General features: G+C 45.4%; 1 protein-coding gene across 1 annotated transcript in view; it reads left to right on the forward strand.

Annotated features, from left to right (window-relative positions):
* Nucleotides 1–24,795, forward strand: part of FANK1 (fibronectin type III and ankyrin repeat domains 1) — a 38,630-nt gene that overhangs the window by 1,608 nt on the left and 12,227 nt on the right. Inside the window, exons 2-7 of the mRNA XM_011986440.1 lie at nt 6,479–6,656; nt 15,225–15,349; nt 16,421–16,438; nt 22,568–22,649; nt 23,720–23,794; nt 24,644–24,709. Coding sequence (XP_011841830.1) covers nt 6,631–6,656; nt 15,225–15,349; nt 16,421–16,438; nt 22,568–22,649; nt 23,720–23,794; nt 24,644–24,709 — 392 coding nt within the window. The 5' untranslated portion in view covers nt 6,479–6,630. The remainder of the gene's footprint in view (nt 1–6,478; nt 6,657–15,224; nt 15,350–16,420; nt 16,439–22,567; nt 22,650–23,719; nt 23,795–24,643; nt 24,710–24,795) is intronic.

Consider the following 24,795-nt stretch of genomic DNA (forward strand, 5'->3'; position numbering starts at 1 on the left):
TGGTAATGTACTCAATGTACCATTTGGTTTAAGATGTTAACATTTTGCCATATGTGTCCTAAAGTCTTTTCATGAAGAAATAAAACCTTACAAATATACTGGCAAGACCCTCTTCCTGCCCATCATGCCCCCATCCCTTCCCTTATGTTGTTGAGGTGGCGTGTGTTCTTCCCATCAGCTTTTTAATTTTACTACATATCTGTGCATTCATAAACAACATGTAGTGTTTTGTGTGTTACAATCATGTAGTGTGTCCTTTTGCAACCCATGTTTTCCACCCATTCATTTTGAATTGATCTATGTTGATGCAGGCATATTAAAAAACTCATACAGCTAGTTTCTTTTAGTTGTTAGGATTTTACTGTAGGAAATACGCCATCGTTTATTTAGATACTTTTTAACTTAATTATCAGGAAACACTTTGTGGTATTTTTAACTCAGTTTCAGAGAACATATTCAAACCTGGGTTTATCCGATTTCATCAAGCTCTCGATAAACATTTGGAAAATAAAGTTGGGAAAATGAGCTTGCAGGTTGCCTCCTAGCATATCTCTGGGATCTTCGTGTAAGTGAAATTGTTGGCTGTGTGCCCCACTGACCTGGGGTGGGCAAGACCAGGGCAGCCCGGTCTTTCTCAGTGGGACTGCACTGCAGGAGGACCCCTGGGTCTTCAGAGGGTGGCCGGTCAGCTACTTGGGACATTGGCTCAAGGGAAATACAACATCCTTTCTTTTTAAATGAACAATGCAGTAGATCTGTGATATATTTGAGACTCAAGAAGCATTGAGTAAAGTGTAGCAGGGGAGACAAAACTAACATAGAAAAATTGCATGCTAACCAGCTTAGTATACACTCTACCCCTTGTTACTTTTGACAAAAATGGGATATTCTATGTTTTTCTTTGCACCTTGATTTCTTACCCAACAATACTTAGTGGAGGTCCTTTCAAAGCACCTAGTATAGAACAAATTCATTTTTCACAGGGTGTATAATGTTCCACTTTATGGACATAGAATAACTTATTTGTCCATTCCCTTATAAATGGGTCATCTTTTTTTTTTTTTTTTTTGCTGTAAACTGCTGAAAACTGTAGTAATGTCCTTATGTGTCTCTGTATCAATTTTAATTTTTTAAATTTTTATTTTAGTTTTGGGGGTATGTGTGAAGGTTTGTCGCACAGATAAACATGCATCACAGGAGTTTGTTGTACATAGTATTACATCACCCAGGTATTAAGCTCAATACCCAATAGTTTCCTTTTCTGCTCCTCTCACCCTCCCTCTTCAAGGAGACCCCAGTGTCTGTTGTTTCCTTCTTTGTGTTCATAAGTTCTTCTCATTTAGCCTCCTCTTAGAGAACATGCGGTATTTGATTTTCTGTTCCTGCATTAGTTTGCTAAAGATGATAGCCTCCAGAACCATCCATGTTCATGCACAAGACATGATCTCATTTCTTTTTTATGGCTGCATAATATTTCATGGTGTATATGTACCACATTTTTTAATCCAGTCTGTCATCAGTGGGCATTTAGGTTGATTCCATGTCTTTGCTATTGTGAATAGTCCTGCAGTGAACATTCATGTGCATGTGTGTTTATGGTAGAATGCTTCATATTCCTCTGGGTATATACCCAGTAATGGGATTGCTGGGTCAAATGGTAGTTCTGCTTTTAGCTCTTTGTGGCATTGCCATACTGCTTTCCACAATGGTTGAACAAATTTATCCCACCAACAGTGTATAAGGGTTCCCTTTGTGACCTTGCCAGCATCTGTTATTTTTTGACTTTTTAATGATAGCCATTCTGACTGGTGCGAGATGGCATCTCTTTGTGGTTTTGATTCACATTTCTCAAATGATCAGTGATATTGATCTTTTTTTTATGTGCTTGTTGGCCACATGTATGTCGTCTTTGGAGAAGTGTCTATGTCCTTTGCTCAATTTTTAATGGGGTTATTTTTCTCTTGTAAATGTGTTTAAGTTCTTTATAGATGCTGGATATTTGACCTTTGTCGGATACATAGTTTGCACACATTTTGTCCCATTCCATGCCTTTTAAGTGGGGCATTTAGCCTGTTGACATTCAAGGTTAGTATTGATATGTGTGGATTTGATACTGCCATTGTGCTGTTTGATCCTGTCATTGATCCTGTCATTAGCTGGTTATTATGTTGGCTTGTTTGTGTGGTTGCTTTACAGTGACACTGGTCTGTGTGTTTAAGTGGATTTTTGTATTAGCTGGTGGCAGTCTTTCTATATTTACTGTTCCTTCCAAGATCTCTTATAAGGCAGGTCTAGTGATGAAGTTCCTCAGCATTTGCTTATCTGAGAAGGATCTTGTTTCTTCTTTACTTAGGAAGCTTAGTTTAACAGGATATGAAATTATTCGTTGAAGATTTTTTAAAAAAAATAATGTTGAAAATAGGCATCTAATCTCTTCTGGCTTATAGGGTTTCAGCTGAGAGGTCCACTATTAGCCTAATGAGGATCCCTTTGTAGGTAACCTGCCCTTTCTCTCTAGCTGCCTTTCACATTCTTTCATTTCAACCTTGGAAAACCTGACAATTATCTGTCTTGGAGATGATCTTCTTGTGTAGAATCTTGCAGGAGTTCCCAGTATTTCCTGAATTTGACTGTTGGCCCCCCTAACAAGGTTAGGGAAGTTTTCATGGATGATATCTTGGAATTTTCCAAGTTGTTTGCTTTCTTCTTCTCCCTTTCAGGGATGCCAGTGATTTGTAGATTTGGCTTCTTTACATAATCCCATTCTTCTCAGAGGTTTTATTCTTTCCTTTTTTAAAAAATTTTTTTCATTTTTGCCTGACCTATTTCAGAGAACCAGTCTTCAAGTTCTGAGATTCTTTCCTCAGTTAGGTTTATTCTGCTGTTAATACTTGTGATTGCACTGTAAAATTCTTTTTTGTTTTTGTTTTTGAGACAGTCTCTCACTCTGTCACCCAGGCTGGAGTGCAGTGGCATAATCTTGGCTCACTGCAACCTCTGCCTCCCGGGTTCAAGCAATTCTCCTGCCTCAGCCTCCCGAGTAGCTGGGACTACAGGTGCCTGCCACCATACCCGGCTAATTTTTGTATATTTAGTAGAGATGGGGTTTCACCATGTTGACCAGGCTGGCCTCGAGCTCCTGACCTCAGGCAATCCACCTGCCTCGCCTCCCAAAGTGCTGGGATTACAGGAGTGAGCTACCGCAACCGATCGTAAAATTTTTATATTATTCGACTCTGTCAGACCCATTAGTTTCCTTTTTATGCTGACTATTCTATCCTTCAGCTCCTGTATCATTTTCTTGTGATTCTTCTTTTCCTTAGATTGGGTTTCACCATCCTCCTGAATCTCAGTGATCTTTGTTCCTATCCATGTTCTGAATTCTATTTCCTTTATTCCAGCCAGTTCTGCCTGGGTAAGAACTCTTGTTGGAGAACTGGTGTGGTCATTTGGAGGACATATGACACGCTGGTCATCTGAATGTTACCAGAGTTCTTGCTGGTTCTTTCTCATCTCTGTGTGTGGGCGTTCCTTTAATGTAGATTGAGTACAGTCAGCAGACTTCTTTTCTGGATGTTTTCACTGGGCTGATGCTTTGTGTAGGGTCTTTATTTGAAGCTTACTTGTTGTCTCTGGTTTCAGAGAGGGGTATGTTAATGAGGCATTTTTGGTGTTGAAGCTTTGGGGTGTGATCCAGTAGGTGGCACTTAGGTGTACTGGTCAGTTGCTAGACTCTTGCTTGGTTGTGTGACTCCCCTGTTTCCTCACAGTTTCCGCCGTGTTCCCTTTCAGTGCTCTGAAACTGTGCGTTCCTCTCCCACTTGAGTGCTGGCTCTCCTTGGCACTCCTGGAATGCCCACTGCAGTTCTGGGGTGATCTCAGTGTTTATGTTCCTTCCCCAGCTTAGAGGCAGCACAGGAAGAGATCTTAGCAGGGGTTGTGGCCAGGGGTCATTTACTTGACTCCTGGGGGCTCCACCTCAGAGATGTGGGTCAGCAATCACTCAGTGCAGTCAGCCCAAGATGGAGGGTTTGTGCTGTGTGCCCAAGCCAGGGGTTCCCTGTCTGCTGATGAGCCATGCGGGGGAGCGGGGGTGCGGAACCTGTGGGAGACGGACTGGCTGCCTCTCCTGGGGTCGACTGTAGCTTATTGGAGGTGTAGATAAGACACTCTTAGAGTCTTTGCTCTTTTGTTAGTTTGAGGGTGGCAAGGGCAGTTCCACTGCTGAGGTAGTGGGAGAGGCTTTCAGTTGCCCCTGGAGGCTCTGTTCAGGGAGTTGCTGAGTTGGTACTGGCTCCGTAGCTCTGGCAGTGGTGGCTGGAGGCCCAGGCCTGGAGGACCTGTCCAGTGAGGAGATATGGGAACAGGCACCCATGGAACAGTACGGCCACTTTTCCATAGGGCTGCTGTGGTATGCTTAGGGCCTGCTCCTGTCCCTAGTCACCTCAGATTTTCCAGAACCTGGAGGTGTCACCAGCGAAGGCTGAGAAACAGCAAAGATGGCAGCCTGTCCCTCCCTCTGGGAGCTTCGTCCCAGGGAGGTATGGACCTGGTGTTGAGCCAAAGGTACCTGTAGGAAGTGGCGGGAGACCCTGGTTGGGAAGTCCCAGCTGGTGAGGAGGAACGGGATTGGGACCCACTTAAAGCAGTCTGGCCACATTTTGGTAGAGCAGTTGTGCTGTGCTAGGGGTCCACTTCAGCCCCCGATCACCTCGGATACTATGAGGCCCAAAGGCTGGAACGACAAAGGCACCTGAACAGCAAAGATGGTGGCCCACCTCTCCCTCTGGGAGTGCCATCCCAGGGGAAATTCCGCGTCCATCTGTCAGATGGACAGCTTGGGCAGGGGTGGCTGGAGGCCCCACTTGGGAGGTTCTGCCCATTGAGGGAACGGGATAGGTACCTGCTTAAAGCAGCCGTCTGGCCACGTTTCAGTAGAGCAGCTATGCTGTACTGGGGGATCCCTTCTGCCCTGTGTTGGCTCAGACTCTCCAAAGCCTGAAGGCTGGAATGGCTAAGGTGCCCAAACAGCAAAGCTGGTGGCGTGTCCCTCTCCCTGGGAGCTCCTTCTGAGGGAGGTGCAATGCCACTACTGGAAGCTGGCTGAAATTCCAAGCCAGTGGGGTCTCATCTCGTGAGGTGCATTGGAAGTGGGGCCTGCGGGCTGTTGCTGCGCAGCCCCCTGGATTCATCATCTTTCCTAAGGGTATGTACGGGAGTCTCACCTCTCACTTTGCCAGAGCTACGGCTACTTTTGCTCCAAAGCCTGAGTAGCTAAGGCTCCAGGGTCTCCACGCATGCCTGAGCGGCTGCTCTGCCAAGACTCCCTGCAGCTCTGTCAAACTGAAGACGGAAGGCCCTGGTAGAGAGAGGTTTGTATGGAGATCTCCTAACCTGAGGTTTGCAGAGATCCATGGGAGAAGTGTGGTTTCTGGGTCGCCCATTCAGTCACTGCTTCCCTGGGCAGGGGAGGATCCCCTGGCTCCGTGTTGCCCCCTGGTGGGCTATCGTCCTGTCTTGCTTTGCTTTGTTCTCTGTGGTTCAAGTTGTTTCCTTGATTAGTCCCAGTGCGAGTACCTGGCTGTTTCAGTTGAAGGTGGTGTATTCACTTGCTCCTTCTGTTCCTCTCCATGAGAGCCAGGTACACCAGCTGCTTCTAGTCAGCCATCTTGGCCACTCACTCTCGTGTGTATTTATGCTCTGATTTCTGCAGAAGGGTGGATGGTGGGACAGGGGGACATGTGTATTTTTAATTTTAATAGATGCTTCCGTATTGCTCTCTAAAAAGGCTGTAATTTCTATTTCCCTACAACCAGCACATGAGAATATCCTCTCCCTATCTTGTGACTTCTGAAAGTTATGAAATGTTTCAGTTTCTGACTGGATATCAAGTTATACCCCATTGTTACCAATTTCTGTGAGCACTAGGGGATATGAGCATCTTTCCAGATATTACCTTGGCAATTTGTTTTTGCTGTTTTGTGTGCTGCTCATCTTTTGCTAGGTTTGTTACTAACTTTGGGCCCTTATTCTTGGTTAGTTTCTGAGGACTGTTTATACAGCATAGATGTCAACCATTTGTCATCTATGTTCCAGATATTTGAATCAGATAGAGCATTCATCTCTTGGCTTTGTTAGCCAGTCACTGAAGGATTAATAGAAGCAAACTGTGTTCCAGCAGGTCAAGTACAACCTCATTAGTTTGATAAGTTAAGCATCCCTTTGGAAGGGTCAGTGGGTGGCATGATATTGATGGGCATGGTACAATACATGCTTGTTGAAGACTGGTAGCTCACACATCAGCTGAATTTTGTATCTCTAGCTTTTCAGGGGTTCTTTAAGCAACAGGGAGGTATGCTCATATGTGTGCCTTATGCTCAGAAAAATAGCTCCATCACCAAGCAGCTGTAATCCACTCGACTGGGGTCTCTTCCTTATGGAAACTGGGTCCTGAAATTTGGTATCATTCTTTTTTTAGAAATCACGCCACCCTCAAAGCCTCATCCACCTGTCGTGGGCAAAGTGACTCATCACAGCATTGAATTATATTGGGATCTGGAAAAGAAAGCCAAACGCCAAGGACCTCAGGAGCAGTGGTTCAGGTTCTCGATTGAAGAAGAAGACCCCAAAATGCACTCTTACGGTATCATTTATACGTAGGTGCAGTGTTGAATTGCTTGCCACTTTGCCTTGACTTCTTGATTAGCTGGAATGATTTCTGTTGTCTTTAAAAAGCCACTGCTTATTTCAAATTAAAGAATGAGTCAGCATCATTTGTATTCATGCTCTTTTATGAATTACAATTTTTGGAAAATAGGCATTAGCAGTAACTTTGAAATTAAACCTCTGTACCTTTGAGAGCTTCTATGACTTCTGAAATATTTTAATGATATGTATTTAAAATCCAGAATGCAGAGACACACTCAAACGATAGCTTGATGAAATTAGGTGAGCTTCCCATCAGGCTGTTGTGTTCCCTGACGTAGGATGGCCCCGCATGGTCTGCCCTGGCCAACTTCTCTGATCTCATGTCATACCATTGTCCCCTTGTCAATTCTCTTATACCATGCTGGCTGCCTCTCAGCCTTGACAGGCCAAGCCAGTTCCCATAGCAGGGTCTTGCTTGTTGCTGTTGCCTTGAATACATTTCCTTCTGTTTTTATACAGCTGGTTCCTTCACACCGTGCCAGTCTCAGATGAAACAACCCCACGCCCCCAGAAGGCCATCTGAAGTAGCCATCCTTCCACGCAGGCCTCCTGTAGCTCAGAACCTTGTTTTGTATGCCACATAACATTTAGCTCTGTTGGGTTTGTTTTACTTGTTTACTTGTTTGCTGAGTTTGTTTACCTTGTTCCTTGTTTACTTCTTTTACTTGTTCCTTTCCTGCCTCCCCACCCAGTATTAAACTCGGCGAGAGACAAATAAGACTCCTGCCTGCTTAACGCTCTAGCCGGTTCCTTGACAGTGCTGGCTGTTCTATAGCAGGCCCTCCACATGCTTCTTGCATGAACAAATACCACCAGGAGTAACCAAGAAGTCATTTTTGGCCAGGCATGGTGGCTCATGCCTGTAATCTCAGCACTGTGGGAGGCTGAAGTGAGCAGATCCCTTGAACCTGGATGTTCAAGACCAGCCTAGGCACCATAGCAAAATCCCATCTCTACAAAAAATCCAAAAGTTAGCCAGGTGTGGTGGCTCTTATGCCTGTAGTCCCAACTATTTGGGAGGCTGAGGTGGGAGGATCACTTGAGCCTGGGAGGTGGAGGCTGCAGTGAGCCACGATTGTGCCACTGCACTCCAGCCTGGGTGACAGAGTGAGACTCTGTCTCAAAAAAAAAAAAAAAAAAGTTATGTTTTTCTTCTCACTCTTCATATCATCTCTGACTTATTTCTCCCCCTTGATAGATTTACCACTTGAAAAATGCAAAATGACTATTTTGTGATTCAGGAATATCAAAAATGAGATACAAATACGGTTTTTAGGTAAACTTTTAATTTTGAAATAATTATAGATTCATACCCAGCTGTAAGAAATAATACAGGGTGACTGTACCTTTTCCCATTTCCCTATGGTAACATCTTTGAATGCGATGGTGCAGCATCACAGTCAGGATACTGGCATTGATGCCGCCAAGATGCAGAACAGGCCCGTCACTTTCCTGGCCTTTTCTCAAGTTTGCATTGTGATAAAAACGCTGACATGAAGAGATAGATATGTTTGTGTATATGTGTATATAAAATATATATAAATATGTAATCTGTATATGAAGGCTGCAACTTCAACTGTTACCTCAGTGATAATGTATCTGATATTTGAGAAATTTCTCTGTACCTTAAAAAAAATAAGAAATGTAGTTAACCATGTAAAAATAGTTCTGTTCTAACTAGTCAAATATTGTTTTAATCATGTCGTTTTACTCATTGAAAGTATGCTTCTTCTATCTAAAAGTATGAATTGTAAGAAGCATTTCTCTGGAGAAAGAAAAAGGCATCTTTCTTTCCCCCATCACCTTAGCACCACAAGCTCTGCTTGGGCAGGCGAGTGGGGCCATCCTGAATCGTTCTTTCTTCATTGGCTGTTCCTTTCCTGGGTGGCCAGGTAGGCAGCCTCAGCTAGAGAAACCGCAGCTGCGTGTGCTGGCTTCCAGCCTGAGGTGTGTGTCTGTGTTGTCTGCATTCTTCCCAGAGACCTGGTTGCTGTCAGGCTGGAGAACGCACTCACACTCCAAAGACAACCTGGCATTGTGGGTCTGGCAGTGACATCTGTGGTCCCCGCTCTAAGGACAGTGGGGAAATGCCTGCATTTCTCGCAGAATTATACAGTACAAATCTTGACGCTAGGTGGCAGAATTAGGCTGTATTAATCTTGACCTCTTTTGCTTCCTTATTTGTTTCTCTGCATGGCCTTAAAACTAGCAAATGCTTTTCTTGTAAAAAGTGATTATCTGGAATACCTGATATTTGGATTGTGGATTTAAGAACCTCCTCTTGATTTGTCAGTTTCTGTTCCCATCAGTCATCAGTCTATCTGGAATCAATGACATTGTCTTTGACTTGGGCTTTCCTCCATGGCTTCTCACAGCCAGTCAGTTACCGAGTTCTCCATTTGTAGAATTGCGTCTGTGCTTTCCCTCATTAGCTGGGGGTTTCCCCTGCAGGATGTAAGCTCCATTGCCCTCTAGCTCATTTGTGGATCTGCAGCTCCTACACCTGCCCAGTGTATTTTCTCATGGAAGGAGTTGACTTTATTCCTTTTTTTTTTCCCCTCATCATTTTATCTTGCCGGACTAATTTCCATTTTAATCTTTCTTTTGTCAAATTGTCTTTTGTGGGTCTCCATTGCTTGAAGGATAAAGACCAAATTCCTTAGACTAACATTTAATGCCTTTCACAGCTTCCCCACACCTGCCTTTCTTGTTGCCTCTTATTTCTCAGCACAAATCCTCCAATCAGATTTCCTACTGTCCTTTGAATATGCCTTGATGTTTTCTGCATGTGTGTTCAGTTTTTTTTTTTCCCTGTATGGACAGATTTTCCCCTCTCACCCTATTCTTTCTTCTGCCCTGGTCAAATTTTACCTCCACTGAGAAGTTCTCCTTACTACCCTACATTGTCTGTGCCCTAAATTCCTGTGATCATTGCTGCCCATGCCCTGCATTAAATTTATTCCATCAGTGTGTATTATTGAGTGTCTGCCATGTGTCAGACACTGCTCCGGATGCTGGGGATATGGCACTGGGGAAAAAATTCCTCCCTCGTGATGAGGAAGGCAAACAATAAATAAAATACATAAGTAAAAATAGGTAGTCAGCAGGCAATATGTACTAAGGGGCAGCAGCACAGGAAAAATTGAGGGCCTGGGGTAGAGGTGGGGAAGTCTTCACTAAGAAGGTAACTTCTGAGTAGGTCTGAAGCAAGGATACCTGGAGCCTTGCCACTATCGGGGGGAAGAAACTCACAGACAGAGCAAAGGGCAGGTGAGAAAGCCTGGTGGTGCAAGTGTACCTGGCGGGTCCCAGGAGCGTTGAGGAGCAGAGGGAACAAGGAGGAAAGTAATGGGGGTGAGGGCAGCTGGGTCATGAGAGGTCACTGCCTGGGCCTTGAAGGTTATTGGGAGAACTCTGGCTTACTCTGAGAGAGGCGGGGAAAGCCACTGGAGGTTGTGAAGCTGAGAAGAGGCGTGATCTGGCTTGTGTTTTACAAGGATCCCTCTGGTTGCTGAGTTGGGAACAGGCCGTAGGGTGGCCAGGCAGCAAGCAGCAGGGAGGACTGACGGGGAAGCTTTTGAAACAGTTTAGGTGGGAGACAGCACAACGGTGGAAAGTGGGACGATGCAGGATATGCTTTAAAGATGGATTTAAGAACTTGCTGGTGGACTGGATGTGGGATGTGAGAGAGAGAGAGAGGATGGTCAAGGGATATGTGACAGCCAGCACAGGCCAAGTGATGCTGCCTGAAGCATAAGTGTCACAGTCTCAGTGGCTTATGGCAGCAGCAATTCCCTCCCACACACCATGCCCACCGTGGCTGGGCCAGGGCTCCATCCTGCATTGTCCTCCTCCTGCAGCCCAGGCCAATGCAGCAGCCTCTGCCTGAACATTGTCAGTCACTGTAGCAGGGGAGGGAGCATGGCACGCTGTTTCTTGAAGCTTCCACCCAGAATGACATACTTCACTTCTGCGTCTACTTCATTGCTGAAAGCAAGACATGCAGCCATGTCTGAGTTCAGTAGGGCGAGGAGGTAGGATCCCTGGGGGAGGGCACCTCGTGTCTAAACAACAATCCAGCCTTTCACAGGAGGCACCCAGGGTTTGGCCTGAGCAACTATAATAACAGAGACGGGGAAGACTGTGGGTGGAGTAGAAGATCAGTTTGAAACTATCAGACATCCAAGCCAAGATGTCAAGGAGGCAGTTGGGGATGTCAAGGGCCAGGGAAAGGGGTCTGGGTTGGAGAGACAGACTCCAGAGTCATCAGCATGAGGCTGGATTGGAGTTCTGAAGGAGGGAGTGGAGAGAAGAAAGGGAAGTCTGGTAACTGAGTCTTTGGGCTTTTCAATATTTAGCTTCTTATGTTTCATATTTGCTCAGCTCTTGCATCAAACATTTGCTTGTTGACTGATAACAAAAACAAGGCTATGCTTCACATTTTTGTAGACTTTCCTCTACTGTGGAAATAGTTCTAAGATTCATTTATTTTTTCAGCTGTCATGTCTAGGTAAAGTTGCGCTTCTCCATGGATTCAATGAACTGCTCTTGTGAGTCCTCTCTGTGCCTGCATTGTCATCACTGTAGAGTACCCTGGGGGGCAGTTGTGTCCTGGGTCCCTGCTGTGTCTTTTGTCCTCTTTGGAGCCATCTCTAGTGATGCAAGAGTCTTCAGCCTTTCACAAGTGTGCTCGGTAACATCTGGTTTCTAACACAGTTGCGTTATTTCCCTTTCCAGGGGTTATGGAGGTACTATTTGCTTCAGGGTGACCTTACGATATTTAGCAATATTGGATTTTATTGGGACCACTTCTGGTTTGGTTTTGGTCTAATACTATGCTAAGTCTCTGACACCTTGCACTGAATTCTGGTGAGGCTTGGCCATTAGGTTCTCATTGAACTTCTTTTTTTTGTTTTGTTTTGTTTTTTGTTTTTGTTTTTTTTGTTTTTTGTTTTTTTTTTCTTGAGACGGAGTCTCACTGTGTCGCCCAGGCTGGAGTGCAGTGGCGCGATCTCGGCTCACTGCAAGCTCCGCCTCCTGGGTTCACACCGTTCTCCTGCCTCAGCCTCCCAAGTAGCTGGGACTACAGGCGCCCGCCACCTTGCCCGGCTACTAGTTTTTTTGTATTTTTAGTAGAGACGGGGTTTTACCATGTTAGCCAGGATGGTCTCGATCTCCTGACCTCATGATCCACCCGCCTCAGCCTCCCAAAGTGCTGGGATTACAGGCAAAGGTCTTTTCAGATGCCACACATTGTTGAGGGCTCAGTTTCTGTGACCCAAATATCTAAGTATTCATGGACGTATTTTCATTTAACATCAAAATCTACCTACTCATAAGACTCCTTTGTGCCAGGCTGATACATTTCAGTTTTAAAAAAATTATTACTTTTTAGCTCTGGCGGTTTTTCTGAATATTTATCTTGGTTTTAGAGCTTTTACTTTTATGGTAAATGTATTTATATCGATTTTTAACACTTATCTACTTCTCGGTTTCTTGATGGAAAAGTTTTTGTAATGCCGTTGGCTTTGTTTCTTCATTGTCTTTCCTGCAGTTTCTTTTTTGTTGATACATACTATCTCAGTTACCTGCTGCATAACGAACCAGCCCCAGACTGAGCGGCTTGCAGCAGAAACAGTCATGTGTTTGCTGATGATCTGTAATTTGGCTAGAGTGTTGATGGCTTGTTTCTGCGCCATGTGGTCTTGACTGTTGCAGCTCTCTTGGGGCTGGAAGAACCAAATGGCTTCACCCATGTGAGATGCATCAGCTGGGACGACCAGGACAATAGGGGGCTGGCTGGGCTTCTTCATCTCCTTTGTGGTCTGGATCTTCCACTGACTCTGTCTTACTAGGTGGCCTCTTTCTCCAACAGGAAAGTTGAACTTCTTTACGTCGTGGCCAGCTTCCAAGCAAGCAGAAGCAGAAACTTCCGGGAATCTTAAGACCCAGAGCCAGAGCTGTACTGATTCACTTCCACCACTTTCCGTCCTGTTCAAGGGAGAGGAACTCGACTTAACTCTGTGGGGAGAGGAGCATGTTCCTGCAGGGATGGTAGAGACTGGAGGCCAGCTTGACTTCCAGCTCATTTGGCTTCTTTTAGGTGAAGAGAAATGTGTTTCTAGCAAAGATGATGTCGGTTAGGAGGCTGAATCCACCAGCGCACAGAGCAGGGAGGCAGAGACACGTACGTGGTCAGAGGTGCTTTAATGTGCTTAGTCTTTTTCTTGGTTCTGCTGGTGCTACACCCAAGAAGTCGTTTAGATTTGGTGCCTTAAGTAACTTTGTGAGGCAAAAACAGGATCAATGAACGTTCAGTATTTGATTTTACCTTGAAATTTCACATTTTAACAAAGGACAGAAACATCAAGTGAAGAAGGTCTTTGTAAATGTTTTTCAGTTTTCAAAAAAAGATTGTTAGATGTTAGAGTTAGAGTTATGGTATTAGCGTTGTCTCCAGATTTCACGGAGGCACCTCTTTCCTGGACGTGCCAGACTCTTGTGCACCCTGACTCGCCACCGTGAGAGCACCTCGAACCTGACTTTCCCAGGCGCTGTGTGTTCTTTCCACCCTGCTGGGAAGTCCTTTCTCAGACCGCCTGGACGACATCTCCTGTCTGTCATGGAAGTCCTTTATGCCGTTTCTCACTTGACATCAGAGATACCTCTACCAGAGGACACTCTCCTGGCACCTCACTCCCTCTGCCCTGTACCTGTTCCTCAAGTACCTGTTCCTGCCCCATGCCTGCTCCTCAGTGGGGGAATTACTTGTGTGATGGATGAGTTTGGCGGAAGGAACTGAGAAGACCTTCTGGGTTCTCCTTTGGGAATAGTCCTCCCTCTAGGGCAAGTGTTGGGTCTGTTCTTCAGCCCTACACTTAGTGCTGCGCCTCATCCTTCGGGGGAAAGAATCCGGTGGGGGCTGGGAGTGGGCGGGCAAGGCTGTCTGATGATTAGGTGAGGTGTTAGCTCACTCACGTGGCCCAGATCTGAAGGCAGGTTTTCAGGTGTTTATTAGTGATACTAACTCCAGCACTGTCATTTCACCCTTGCTCAGCTGTCCTTTCTTCACAGTCCTTGACTGCCCCTCTTCTTGCTACCCCATCAGTAGGAAGTTGGGTTCAACTTAGTGTTGACAGGTTCATTTTGGCCCTGAGCTGGTGCAGGGCTGCATCCCAGCCTGTTCCAACACCTTGCAAATAATGGGCGCTAGATACACTAGATACACTTGTTGAGTTGTGTGGAATGGAATCGATGTATAAATATTTAGTTGCACATAAACATCCTTGAAAAATTAGTTGTGAATCCCAAAGAATAGTTGTGGTATCTTTGGAGGATCTATTGAGAATAAAAGTAAAAACTAGAGACAGGAAAAAAAATCTGGAGGGAAACAATGGTAACCTTGGCATCTAAGGAGCTATGGAGAATGATCCAAGAGAGGAGAAGAAGAACTGGATTAAGTGTTGAAGCAGGAAAGAAGTAAGAGCTGGAAATGACACACACACCCCTCTCGAAAACCAAGCCTTTGAGTAGAAGAAAAGAAAAATTTTGAGATAGGATTTGAAAAGGGATACATGGAGTTTAGTCAGATAAGAAGAATGTTGGCAGAACGGAGAAATGGGTAACAGAGGTTTTGGGTAATATTGGGAAATATGTACAGCTCTGTCAACTTTTGGAGACCTGATATTGTAGAATGCATGCCACTCAAAGCCAGGCTCCTGGGACCTGCCTCACAAGCAGAGGGTGGGGTCCTATCTTAGCACTTGCGCTGGGTCCCAGCATCTTCTGAGCAGCCAGGCAAACTGCCTAGCTGCATTTCTTGGTGCTCATTTTGCAGGCTGCAAATGTTTAGACTCAGTCCTGCTTCCCTCTGGAGGTGTGTGGATTTCCATCGTGAGTCTTTCATCAGATTTCTCTCCCAGAAGTGCTCAGCATCCATTTCCCACAAACATTCCTAAGATGAACTTGACCATGGGGCATGATGTTAGCATTGTTTCTGTGTGCTGCCTGAGCTCCCAGCTCTACTGGAAGTTGCTCATGGGCTGCGAGCAATCTTGCATGTGACTTCTTCAGGTCCTTTCCCTGCAGTGGTATTTTGCCTGCAATAGTTATGCAGCCATGTATTAGCCTCACAGCCCCCACCACTAGATGGCCCCCACTTGAAAATTACATATATACAATTTGACTGCCTGTCTTATCTTTCAAACATAAAACTTTGTCACTTGAGGACAAATGTCACAGTTAACGTGATTATTTCTCCAAAGTACAAAACGGCATGCTGGCTATGTGTCAGGTCCCAGACTAGGCCCTATGGGACAGAGGGCACCTGCTGGGTAGGGATAGAGGTGCCATGTGGGACTTGTCCTTCATTCTCTAGGAGTTCAGCAAAGCAGGATCCATCAGCTGTGTCCTGGAAATAGAAGGAACATCACTTCCACCTGCTCTTCTCGTGTCTTATCAGAGAGTGCAGATTAAGCTACCTGGTGTTGTCAGCATGTTTGTCTCCTCCTGTCTAGGGGATATGCAACGAAGCATGTTGTTGAAGGTCTGGAACCAAGGACGCTGTACAGATTTCGCCTGAAGGTCACCAGCCCCTCTGGGGAGTGTGAGTACAGCCCACTCGTCTCAGTGTCTACGACCAGTGAGTATTCAGCCTCTCCACGCTCACCTGTCTCTAGATCAATGGAGATGACAAGCAATTTAGAGATGAAAATATTGTGCCTCTTGTTCGGCCTTACCAGAAGCAGGAATGATACCATTTTTATTTATTTATTTATTTATTGAGACGGAGTCTCGCTCTGTCGCCCAGGCTGGAGTGCAGTGGCCGGATCTCAGCTCACTACAAGCTCCACCTCCCAGGTTCACGCCATTCTCCTGCCTCAGCCTCCCGAGTAGCTGGGACTACAGGCGCCCGCCACCTCGCCCGGCTAGTTTTTTGTATTTTTTTTTAGTAGAGATGGGGTTTCACCGTGTTAGCCAGGATAGTCTTGATCTCCTGACCTCGTAATCCGCCCGTCTCGGCCTCCCAAAGTGCTGGGATTACAGGCTTGAGCCACCGCGCCCGGCAATGATACCATTTTTAAACACTGCAACAGTATTTACTAGTTGGGCCTTTGCCATAACTTGTAATGTCAGGGAAGTCTAATTCTGCTTTCACAAACTGGGAGATCTATTTTTGTGCCAAAACTGTCCTGTCAGTAGCCATTCAGCACAAAAGGGTAGAGTCACCTTTCTTAGGAAATGGGCCACAGGGATGTGGGCTGGGTAAGCCTAAGCGTCCCCATGCAGCAAAGCAGGCCGCCTGCCTGAGCGTCCTCGGACGAGCAGCTCCATCCAGCGTCTTGTCCATTTTAGACAACCCCAGGGTGTGCGTCTTAACTCGCCACACAAACCCGATTCCTGGGGTCATGGTGAGTGAGGGAGAACGAACAGTGCTGCTGCATCCATGGAGAACCCCGCAAGGGAGAGCCCCACATGGAGACCTCTGAGCCCTTCAGCCAGCTGAGTTTTAAGGTTGTTTCTGAGGTTGGTATTTTAAAGCATTTTAAAGATGCTGTGTCCAGGACCATCTCTGAGCAAGAACATTGTAAAAATTAGGATGGTCACAAGTGTTCTCCACGGCCCACCCACTGAAAACACAGGGGAGTAATTTTTCAGCTGCACGAAGGAAGCCTTCCTTTGCGAGCAAAGCTGTTTTTCCGTTTCAGTCCAGGTAGCATTTGGCTTGGAGGTATGTGCTTTCTGTGGCTTTCAGCTGTGTCCTTTAGGCATTTCTTCATGACAATTTTTGTGTAGACTAAAGTTAACTCAGCTTTTGAGCTGCGGTACCTTCAGTTGCAGACCTGGCATTAGGGGACAGGATCTGAGTTTAGCAAACTGGGAGTTTAACTGTGAAAAACACAATTTCAGAGGAGACTTCTGATGTGAAATGGTCAACTCTGGGGATTCAGGTTAAGAAAGAGGGCTTGTTCCTTCATCCGGCAGTGCTGAGAACATTTGCTGTCATATGGAACGTACTTACCTCTCGGGTTCTTACGAGAAAGCGAAGACGGCAGAACGTGAGCTCTGTGTGCTGAAGGAAGGCAGAGGGCGTGCAGGAGAAGGGGTAGGAGGAAGAGGTGGCAAAGGGAGCCAGGCGTATGAACAGAGACTCTCCGGGCAACCCCAGCCAGGACGCCGTCCCAGGCTACCTTTCTGTTCCCTCCCATCCTCTTGCTGTCCCCACCGCCCACAGGCCTTCTGCCACTCCGCAGACCCCCACCTCTGCCCTCCTCCCTGGAGCACTCACTTCATTGCTGTGCTCACTGAGTCTGCTCCATGGGCAAGCACGTGGGGGCGATGCCTCGTGTAGCTTTCCCCTCCTCTGTCACATGCTCGCCCTCCTCCCCAGGTACAGAGCAGTATTCCCCACCTCTGTGAACACTTCTTGCATCTTCTCTTAAGTGTTTGTCTACCTTTTGGTCTCCCACCTACATTGCGGGCTCCAAAAGGGTGGGTGATGGGTTGGCCATCTTCAGCTTGTGGGAGATCCTTAATAAATAAGTCAGTGTGTGTGCCTGTGGCCCGGACAGGAGGATCGCTTGAGCCCAGGAGTTCAAGGCTGCAGTGAGCTATGGTGGCACCACTGAACTCTCCGGCCTGGACAATAGAGCAGGACCCTTTCTCTAAAAAAAGATCATGGATGGATGGGTGAAAATTAAGGACCAGTGGCAGAATTAAGAGTATGAAAAGAAACACTGATTTTCTCAGGTTTCATTTACGTTTGTTGGGAGATGTATTAGTTTTCCGCTGGCCAGTGAGAGTTCACCCGAACCTTCCACGTGAGGGTGAATATGGTTGGTTCTGCAGCCTTCCATGGTGGGCTTCAGGTGGTCTCTAGCATCCTCTTAATAGCACATCAAAGCCAGGGCAGGGGCTTTTGGCCCTCCTGGCCTGAGTTTACATGGGGTTGGCATACCATTTGGAGCTCTTTTAGGAAGGGCTGTTTATTAGTGTGTTCTTATGCTACTAATAAAGACATACTTGAGGCTGGGTAATTTATAAAGGAAGAGGTTTAATGGACTCACAGTTCCACATGGCTGGGAAGACCTCATAACCATGGTGGAAGGTAAAGAAGAAGGAAAGGCATGTCTTCATGGTGGCAGGCAAGAGAGAGCATGTGCAGGGGAATTTCCCTTTATAATACCATCAGATCTTATGAAGACTTAATTCACTATCATGAGAACCGCATGGGAAAGACCCGCCCCCATGATTCAATTACGTCCCACCAGGTCCCTCTCATGACACATGGGAATTACGAGAGCTACAATTCAAGATGAGATTTGGGTGGGGACACAGCCAAACCGTATCAGACTGTGCCTGTGGGCCAGATGTGCCTTCTTCCCACTGAGCTGGCTCCAGAGGCAGCCATGGAGAGCTGGTGCAAGGTGTCTGACCTTATAGCCCCATGGTTTCCATGACTAATTAGATGAGGCCTCCTGCAAGGATGAGTGTGTGGTGGTGACCGGGGTGTGTGTGTGTGTGTGTGTGTGTGTGTGTGTGTGTTGGGGGAGTGATCCTGGCCATTTCACTGCCAGATAATAGCATCACTGCCTGCAGCCAGGAAGCCTTCTCAGCCCCAGGAGGCTGGACTGGTTGGTGAGGATCAGGTGTCCTCCTCCTCCTAGCTGGGGAAGGCTCTTGGCTCTGCGGGCTGGCTGCAGTTCCCTTATGCTATTGTTATATATTTATAATATCCAAAGCAGATTCTCCTAAGGAGGCAGATCATGCTAAACAAAGAACTGAAAATGTGCACATGATACAGAGCAAGTGCAAATGCTTCTGTGTGGTGATAATTTGCATTCAGTTTGAGAGTGTTTTAATGAATCACAGAGGCATGCACTTTGTTTGAATAAAGAATGCACAGCTTTTTTTTTTCCCCCAGGTAAAGTACACGAGATTCTTGCTTAAATGAGGCATACAATTTTAATCAGTTGGGCCCTTATAAAGAAAGAAAAACAGCTGCTACTTGTTAATTGGCAAATATCTTCTCCAATGAGCTCGTGATTTATTCACTGCTTTTAATAAAGACTTAAAATTCCACCAAGAAAGGTGTTATCACCATATTATAATATCTGCAGGTACATCTGCAGCTAAATAACCCTCTTAAAGAATATGAACGATGGCTTCCTCAAGACCACTCTGCCCTGCTCTGCCCTTCTCATCAGTGTCCCCGCTCACCTGGGTCTGACTGGTGAGTTCCATCCTGCTCAGATGAACGCATGGGCTTACATCCTCACCATAGGCAGGATCAGTTTGATATTTGCAATTGCAACACTCAGGGTAAACACTAGAAAAACAAACCTGCAGAGCAACAGCCGGCCTTTTAAAAATATTCAGTTGCACTTATTGATGGCATTCCCTTGGGCCAGGCCCACAAAGTCTTGAAGGATTCAGGGGTGGGAGGAACGGAACATTCTGTTCACCCTGGAATTTCCTCTCTGTTCCTCAGGACTCCTGCCTATAGTGGGAGTAGGAAGAATTGCTGTGCACTGCAAACAAGGGTCTTTTCTTTTTCTGTTTCTTTGTCAAATTCATGTAAATGGAGATGTTTTTGTGCCTCTGTTGCTTCACACAGGTTCCAGTGTAATCCTCAGTCCCTCCTTTCACTCTTGGTAGTAGCGTGAGGACAGTTGAGGAGTTAACGCTGAGAAAGCGCTCTCACACCCTGCAACGGTGGTCACTGCTCAGCAAGCAAGGACTGAGCAACAATTATGTCGATTCCCCTCTCTTCTGTGAGGTGTCCCTTTGTTCTCAGAGTAAGCTGCGAAGTGCTCATTACCTCCTGTGGAAGCTGGAATTGGCATTACATTTATTATATCCTGATACTGAAAGCCCTGGTCTTTGCTACAGGCGGTCCTCTAGCTTATAAGCATGCAGTGAACTTGTTTCATTTTCCAACCTTTGCATGCTGCAGAGCTTCCTGGTTAGGATGTGCTAGGAAGTGTCCCCCCGGGAGAGCCTTGCTGTTCGGTAAGATGGAGGCTGTGGAGTAGATGGGGTCGGTGCAGAGACGTGGTTGGGGGTGCGCCCTTAGAACTTTCCCTAACATCTCAAGCAGGTAGCGCTTTTTGGAAGATTTTTAGGCATCCCCTTTCTTTTAACACTGGGGGAGGATCACATTTACTTAAGATGTTCATCTGTCTGCAGAATTTAGTAAGAGTGGAAGCATATAGTGAATTGGTCGGTACTACAGCATTTACTAAATACTAAAGGGAACGAGTGGGCCTCATGGAAGACTTGGCCTTGGCTCTGATGCTGCTCTCTCCTAACTGGGCGACCTTGCACAACTTAGCCTTTCTGACTCCCAGTCTGATGGTTTGGAGGAGAATTTTAAAAGCACTGTGTAAAAAGCCTACATACAGCTTAATTCATAGGATTTGATTTAGGATACTACACATTGTACAACTTAGTAGAAATAGAATGAGCTTTATATGTTGTTATAAGTGATTTATCCAAATGACTTGCTTTTATGTTTTAGTGGCAGCTGAAGTTTGAGATTAGGAGAACATGGGGCCTATTAATGGGATAACAAAGACTTTTATAAACATACCACTCTCTTCTGGTTAGCAACAGAAAGGGAAACAGTCTATGGGTTTAGTTCATCCATCTAAAGTGTAGATGAAACACATGATGATTTTAAGTCCTTATTAATCTAGCCCAGGGTTCTCAACTTTGGTACTACTGACCTTTGGGGACTGGATGGTTCCTTGTTGTGGGGGGCTGTCCTGCACACCAGGGATGCTTCGCAGCTTCCTTGGCCTCTATCCTCTAGATGCCAGTGCACCATCTCCTTAGTTGTGGCACCCAAAGATGTCACCAGACATTGCCAGATGTCCTCTGGGGTATAAAACCCTGCCTCCTTCCTAAGCCCTACTAGTGAAACCACTGGGCACAGCATGACCTGCCTTAGAAGGCCAGGGACAGCTGTGAGCCTTGGCCTTTGACAGGTTATTGTGCGACTTTTATTTGACACTTTTGATCTAAAAATTGTATGTAATGATGGAAGTATAATGTAGCTAAAAAAAAATCTGTAAGCGATTGGCAAGCTCTAGCAGACAAAATTGCTATTTCAAAATAATTTAAACTTGGCATAAATTTATTTTTACGAAAGAAAGGAAAAGGTATCGGCTAAAGATCATTCTGGGAGAAATCCCTTTATTCTCCTGTCTCACTGTTTTCCCAGTTTGTACATTGCCCAACTCACTTTGCACCACTGAAACCCTCCAAGGAAACTCAAAGAAAAAGTGGCTCCTAGGCCCAGGAACTGGCATCCCAGAGAGATTTTCTACCATAAGGAGCAGGAAGAGGGAGGCAAGCTGATCTCTCTGGGCCGGACTAGAAGAGGGGAGGGTGGGTGAGCCCCAGGAGGCAGTGTAGGGTACAGTGGGGGAGGATGGGTTAAGAGGAGGGAGGGTGGGTGAGCCCCAGGAGGCAGTGTAGGGTACAGTGGGGGAGGAGGGAGGGTGGGTGAGCCCCAGGAGGCAGTGTAGGGTACAGTGGGGGAGGGTGGGTGAGCCCCAGGAGGCAGTGTAGGGTACAGTGGGGGAGGATGGGGCAGCAGTGGATATTTTCTTTCAGGTTTAGAATAATAACGGGCTGAAAGCGGGCACTACAGTGGAAGGGAGCATGGGAGCTAATGGTTAGCTCTTTTCATGCTAACCCTCCAGAGCCTAGCACAGGACTTGGTATGTACATTACTTAGGTTTGTTGAATGAATGAATGAGACCTTTGAGGTTATTTAGACCAGGGATTATAAACTCAAACGCTTGCCACGCGTGGGTGAGGGGCTGGGCGTACATTTGGAGAATTTAAGAGGCGGTGGGGCTGTATCCACTCACGATGGCAGCTGCTGCTACTGTCACCCCAACAACAGGCGTGTGCTGGGTACTTACGATGTGCCAGGTGCTATTCCAAGTGCTACACTGGTATTATTTCATTTAAGCCTAATTGTGATCCTTTTTAAAATTAGAAGGTGTAGAATAAGGAACAAATGAAACCAGAAACTCCTAGAAAGATGGGCGGCTTCTCCTAGCCCTTTACTCTCCCTCTATTTGTGCTGCCCGCCTGCCTGTTGGCTTTGCTGTGGAGCTGATGTCCCCTGTACAGAGGATGCCCTCCCCGACTGTGGCCCATTGTTCTTTTAGGCTTCTGGACTCCTGGGTCTGCTCCGCTTGGCAAGCTCTCTCCCCTAATTGAGTTTTCTCCTGGTGCTCCCCACCTCCCTGTGGGTAGAAGCCCCCTGACCCCACAAGCTCAGAGAAGACAAGGCCAACATGTATGTCACATTCCTGGGAAGAATTGAAAATTTTAATTTCAAATGTTAAAGCACTTTATCCTTTTTTTTTTTTTTTTTTTTTCTCCAAAATAGTTTAACATCTCTTTGGCCAATGAAACTAGCATGTTGTGACAGTTGCTGAGGTTTTCCTTGCTTGTAGGAGACATTTATTAGGTCTTATGAAATCTGAAAGGATTATTTCCAAATATCAAAATAACATTCACAAAGCAATACTTTATAACTTGAAAATGTCCCAAGCCTTTAGGTCAGTCAAAATGTTCTCTTAATATGTGAAAACCAGCTGGCTTCTGAAGGTGCAGAAGAAACGGTTGCAAAGAGCCGTCTTGGATGCTGTGTTAACATGTGAAAACAAGGTCTTTTTCGGTAAAAGAAGCAGTTGAGTAGGAAATGTAAGATATACTTACAGAAATAGCCAAGCGCCTTCCTGGAGATGATCCCCCGAAGGCCACAGGAGGAAGATGGGGGGGAAGGAGTCTCCTTTCTTGATGTTCTGGATGATTGCCTTCCATCTCGTTTCTCCAGGAGAGCCCATAAGTAGCGAGCACTTGCATCGGGCTGTTAATGTGAATGATGAAGATTTGCTTGTCCGAATACTTCAAGGAGGGTGAGAGAACTCTGTCAGTCTCTTTTTTTTCCCCCATGCCTATAAAGTGCATAGAAATACATGCAGTAGCTTCATTTTGTTTTCCTAAAAATTCCTATGCCTTTGAAACTGCCTCCAAAATGGATCTCAGGTGACTGGTGTGAGTTAATAAACCATAGTTAATAAAGATGCTCGTGAAGCCCCATGTAAATGTTATATTTTGTAATCGTGTAATAGAAATTGTAAAAGGAAATTACAAGGCTGGGTATCATATTTTCTTTCCAGAAATGATTTCTGTATCTTGCTTATAAGCCACAGCATTTAGACAAATTTCACCCCCAGATGCCCATGTCTAATTTCTGATGAAACGAGGGAATCGCCAAATCAACTGCTTTCTAATTTAAAAGGTTGATATAACACTAGAGGGAAAATGGTGAATATTGCTGCTGCAGATGAGACGTTTGAAGCTGCCTCCTACATGAAAAGTAGATGATGTTACCTAGGTTCTTTTTGAATCAATAGTTTTGAGTGCCCTAGAAGACAAGTCATTTGTGAATTATGGCTCTATGATTTGGAGCTCTTAAGAGAAGGTTCCCACAAAAAGCCAAAGCTGCTGTGCTGGAGAATGTGCGTGAAGACCTCCGCTTTCTTCCCTGAACAGTACTGTTCTCTACCCAGTAGGTGAGATGGGAGGCAAGGAGAAAGCTCGAGTCTCCACCAATACAAACTCATGTTCGGTGGAGCTGAGAGTCAGCAGTGAAGATACTGTCCTCAGCTATCTTAAAGAGCTGTGTTCATCTAAGAGTGCTACGTCTGACGGCACGATGGCTTTGAGCTAAAGTGTGCATATTTTAAGTGAAATTACAGCAGTTTTCTCTTTTATTATGCAATTGAATCTCGTAGAATATTAGGCATATAGTTTAGAAGATCCTTAGCAGTCTAAGACAAGAAAAGATTTAATGGCCCCAAAGAAATTGGAATTTTCAGTAAAACGAGCCATTTTAGCCACCTGAGCCCCACGAGAACCACTGGCTTTGACTCTGCAGTAGCTGTACTGAGCATGCTCATCTCTTTTCTCTGTCTTTCCCAAGCCATGTTAAGGTTGATGTTCCCAATAAGTTTGGCTTTACCGCTCTGATGGTTGCTGCCCAGAAAGGATACACCAGGTATGACTCTTCTTCTTCTTCTTCTTTGTTTTTTAAATCTTGGGGATTTAACTTTTTGTTTTATTCAGAGACTCTGGTCAGGATAAGGATGGGAGGAAAAAGGGCCATGGAGGAACCCAGTTTCTTTTCTGTCTCCCAAACCGTCCGTACCATGCGATGACTTGGAAATCCCGCTGTTGTAATCATAAAGTTATACAATATGCAGGAGAGAATGTAAATCATAAAGTTATACAATATGCAGGAGAGAATGTAAATCATATGTTGAGGAAGAGGGGTAGCCATTTAATTACATGCAATATATTTTTAAGTTCTTGGAAAACTGGTTATTGGAATTTGAATTTTTCTTTTTAAAAAATAGAGGGATATTCTGGAAAACTTTCTGCTAGGTTGCTAAGATATACTTTTCACAGATATACCCTCATTATCTATTCCACGCAGAGATAAGTATTAATAGAAATACCTTATTTTCATTTATATCTTAATTAAATGCCATTTGAAAAAAACATAAATGCCTTTTCATTAAATGCTGCCATTTAAGAATATATTAAAAAATGGCCATTCAAAGGACAGTGAATTATTTTGGTAGCCCAATTTGTTTCACGTGCTTTCATTTGATTTTAGTGAATAACTTGTGTGAAAGGGAAAAGCCTATGTTTTTGGAATGAGGAGGTGGTTTTCTGGTTTAATGGATGGTGCCTGGTGTGAAAACCAGCTGGCTTCTGAAGGTGCAGAAGAAACTGTTGCACAGAGGCATCTTGGATGCTGTGTTAATCTTTTTCGACTGGACTATTGTGGGTGCTGAGTGATCGAAGTGACTTATCTAGCTACAGTTCAGTTTGTTTCCTTTAGGCTTGTGAAAATCCTAGTTTCTAATGGCACAGACGTGAATCTGAAGAATGGAAGTGGCAAGGACAGGTAGGAGGTGGGATATGACTGAAAATGTGCTGATGTTCTCAGAACTGTGTTGCTGGGCTTGTGCCCAGAGGCACTATGATTTCACC

Source organism: Mandrillus leucophaeus, unplaced genomic scaffold (assembly GCF_000951045.1).
Source record: "Mandrillus leucophaeus isolate KB7577 unplaced genomic scaffold, Mleu.le_1.0 Scaffold299, whole genome shotgun sequence".
NCBI classification, from domain to species: Eukaryota; Metazoa; Chordata; class Mammalia; order Primates; family Cercopithecidae; genus Mandrillus; species Mandrillus leucophaeus.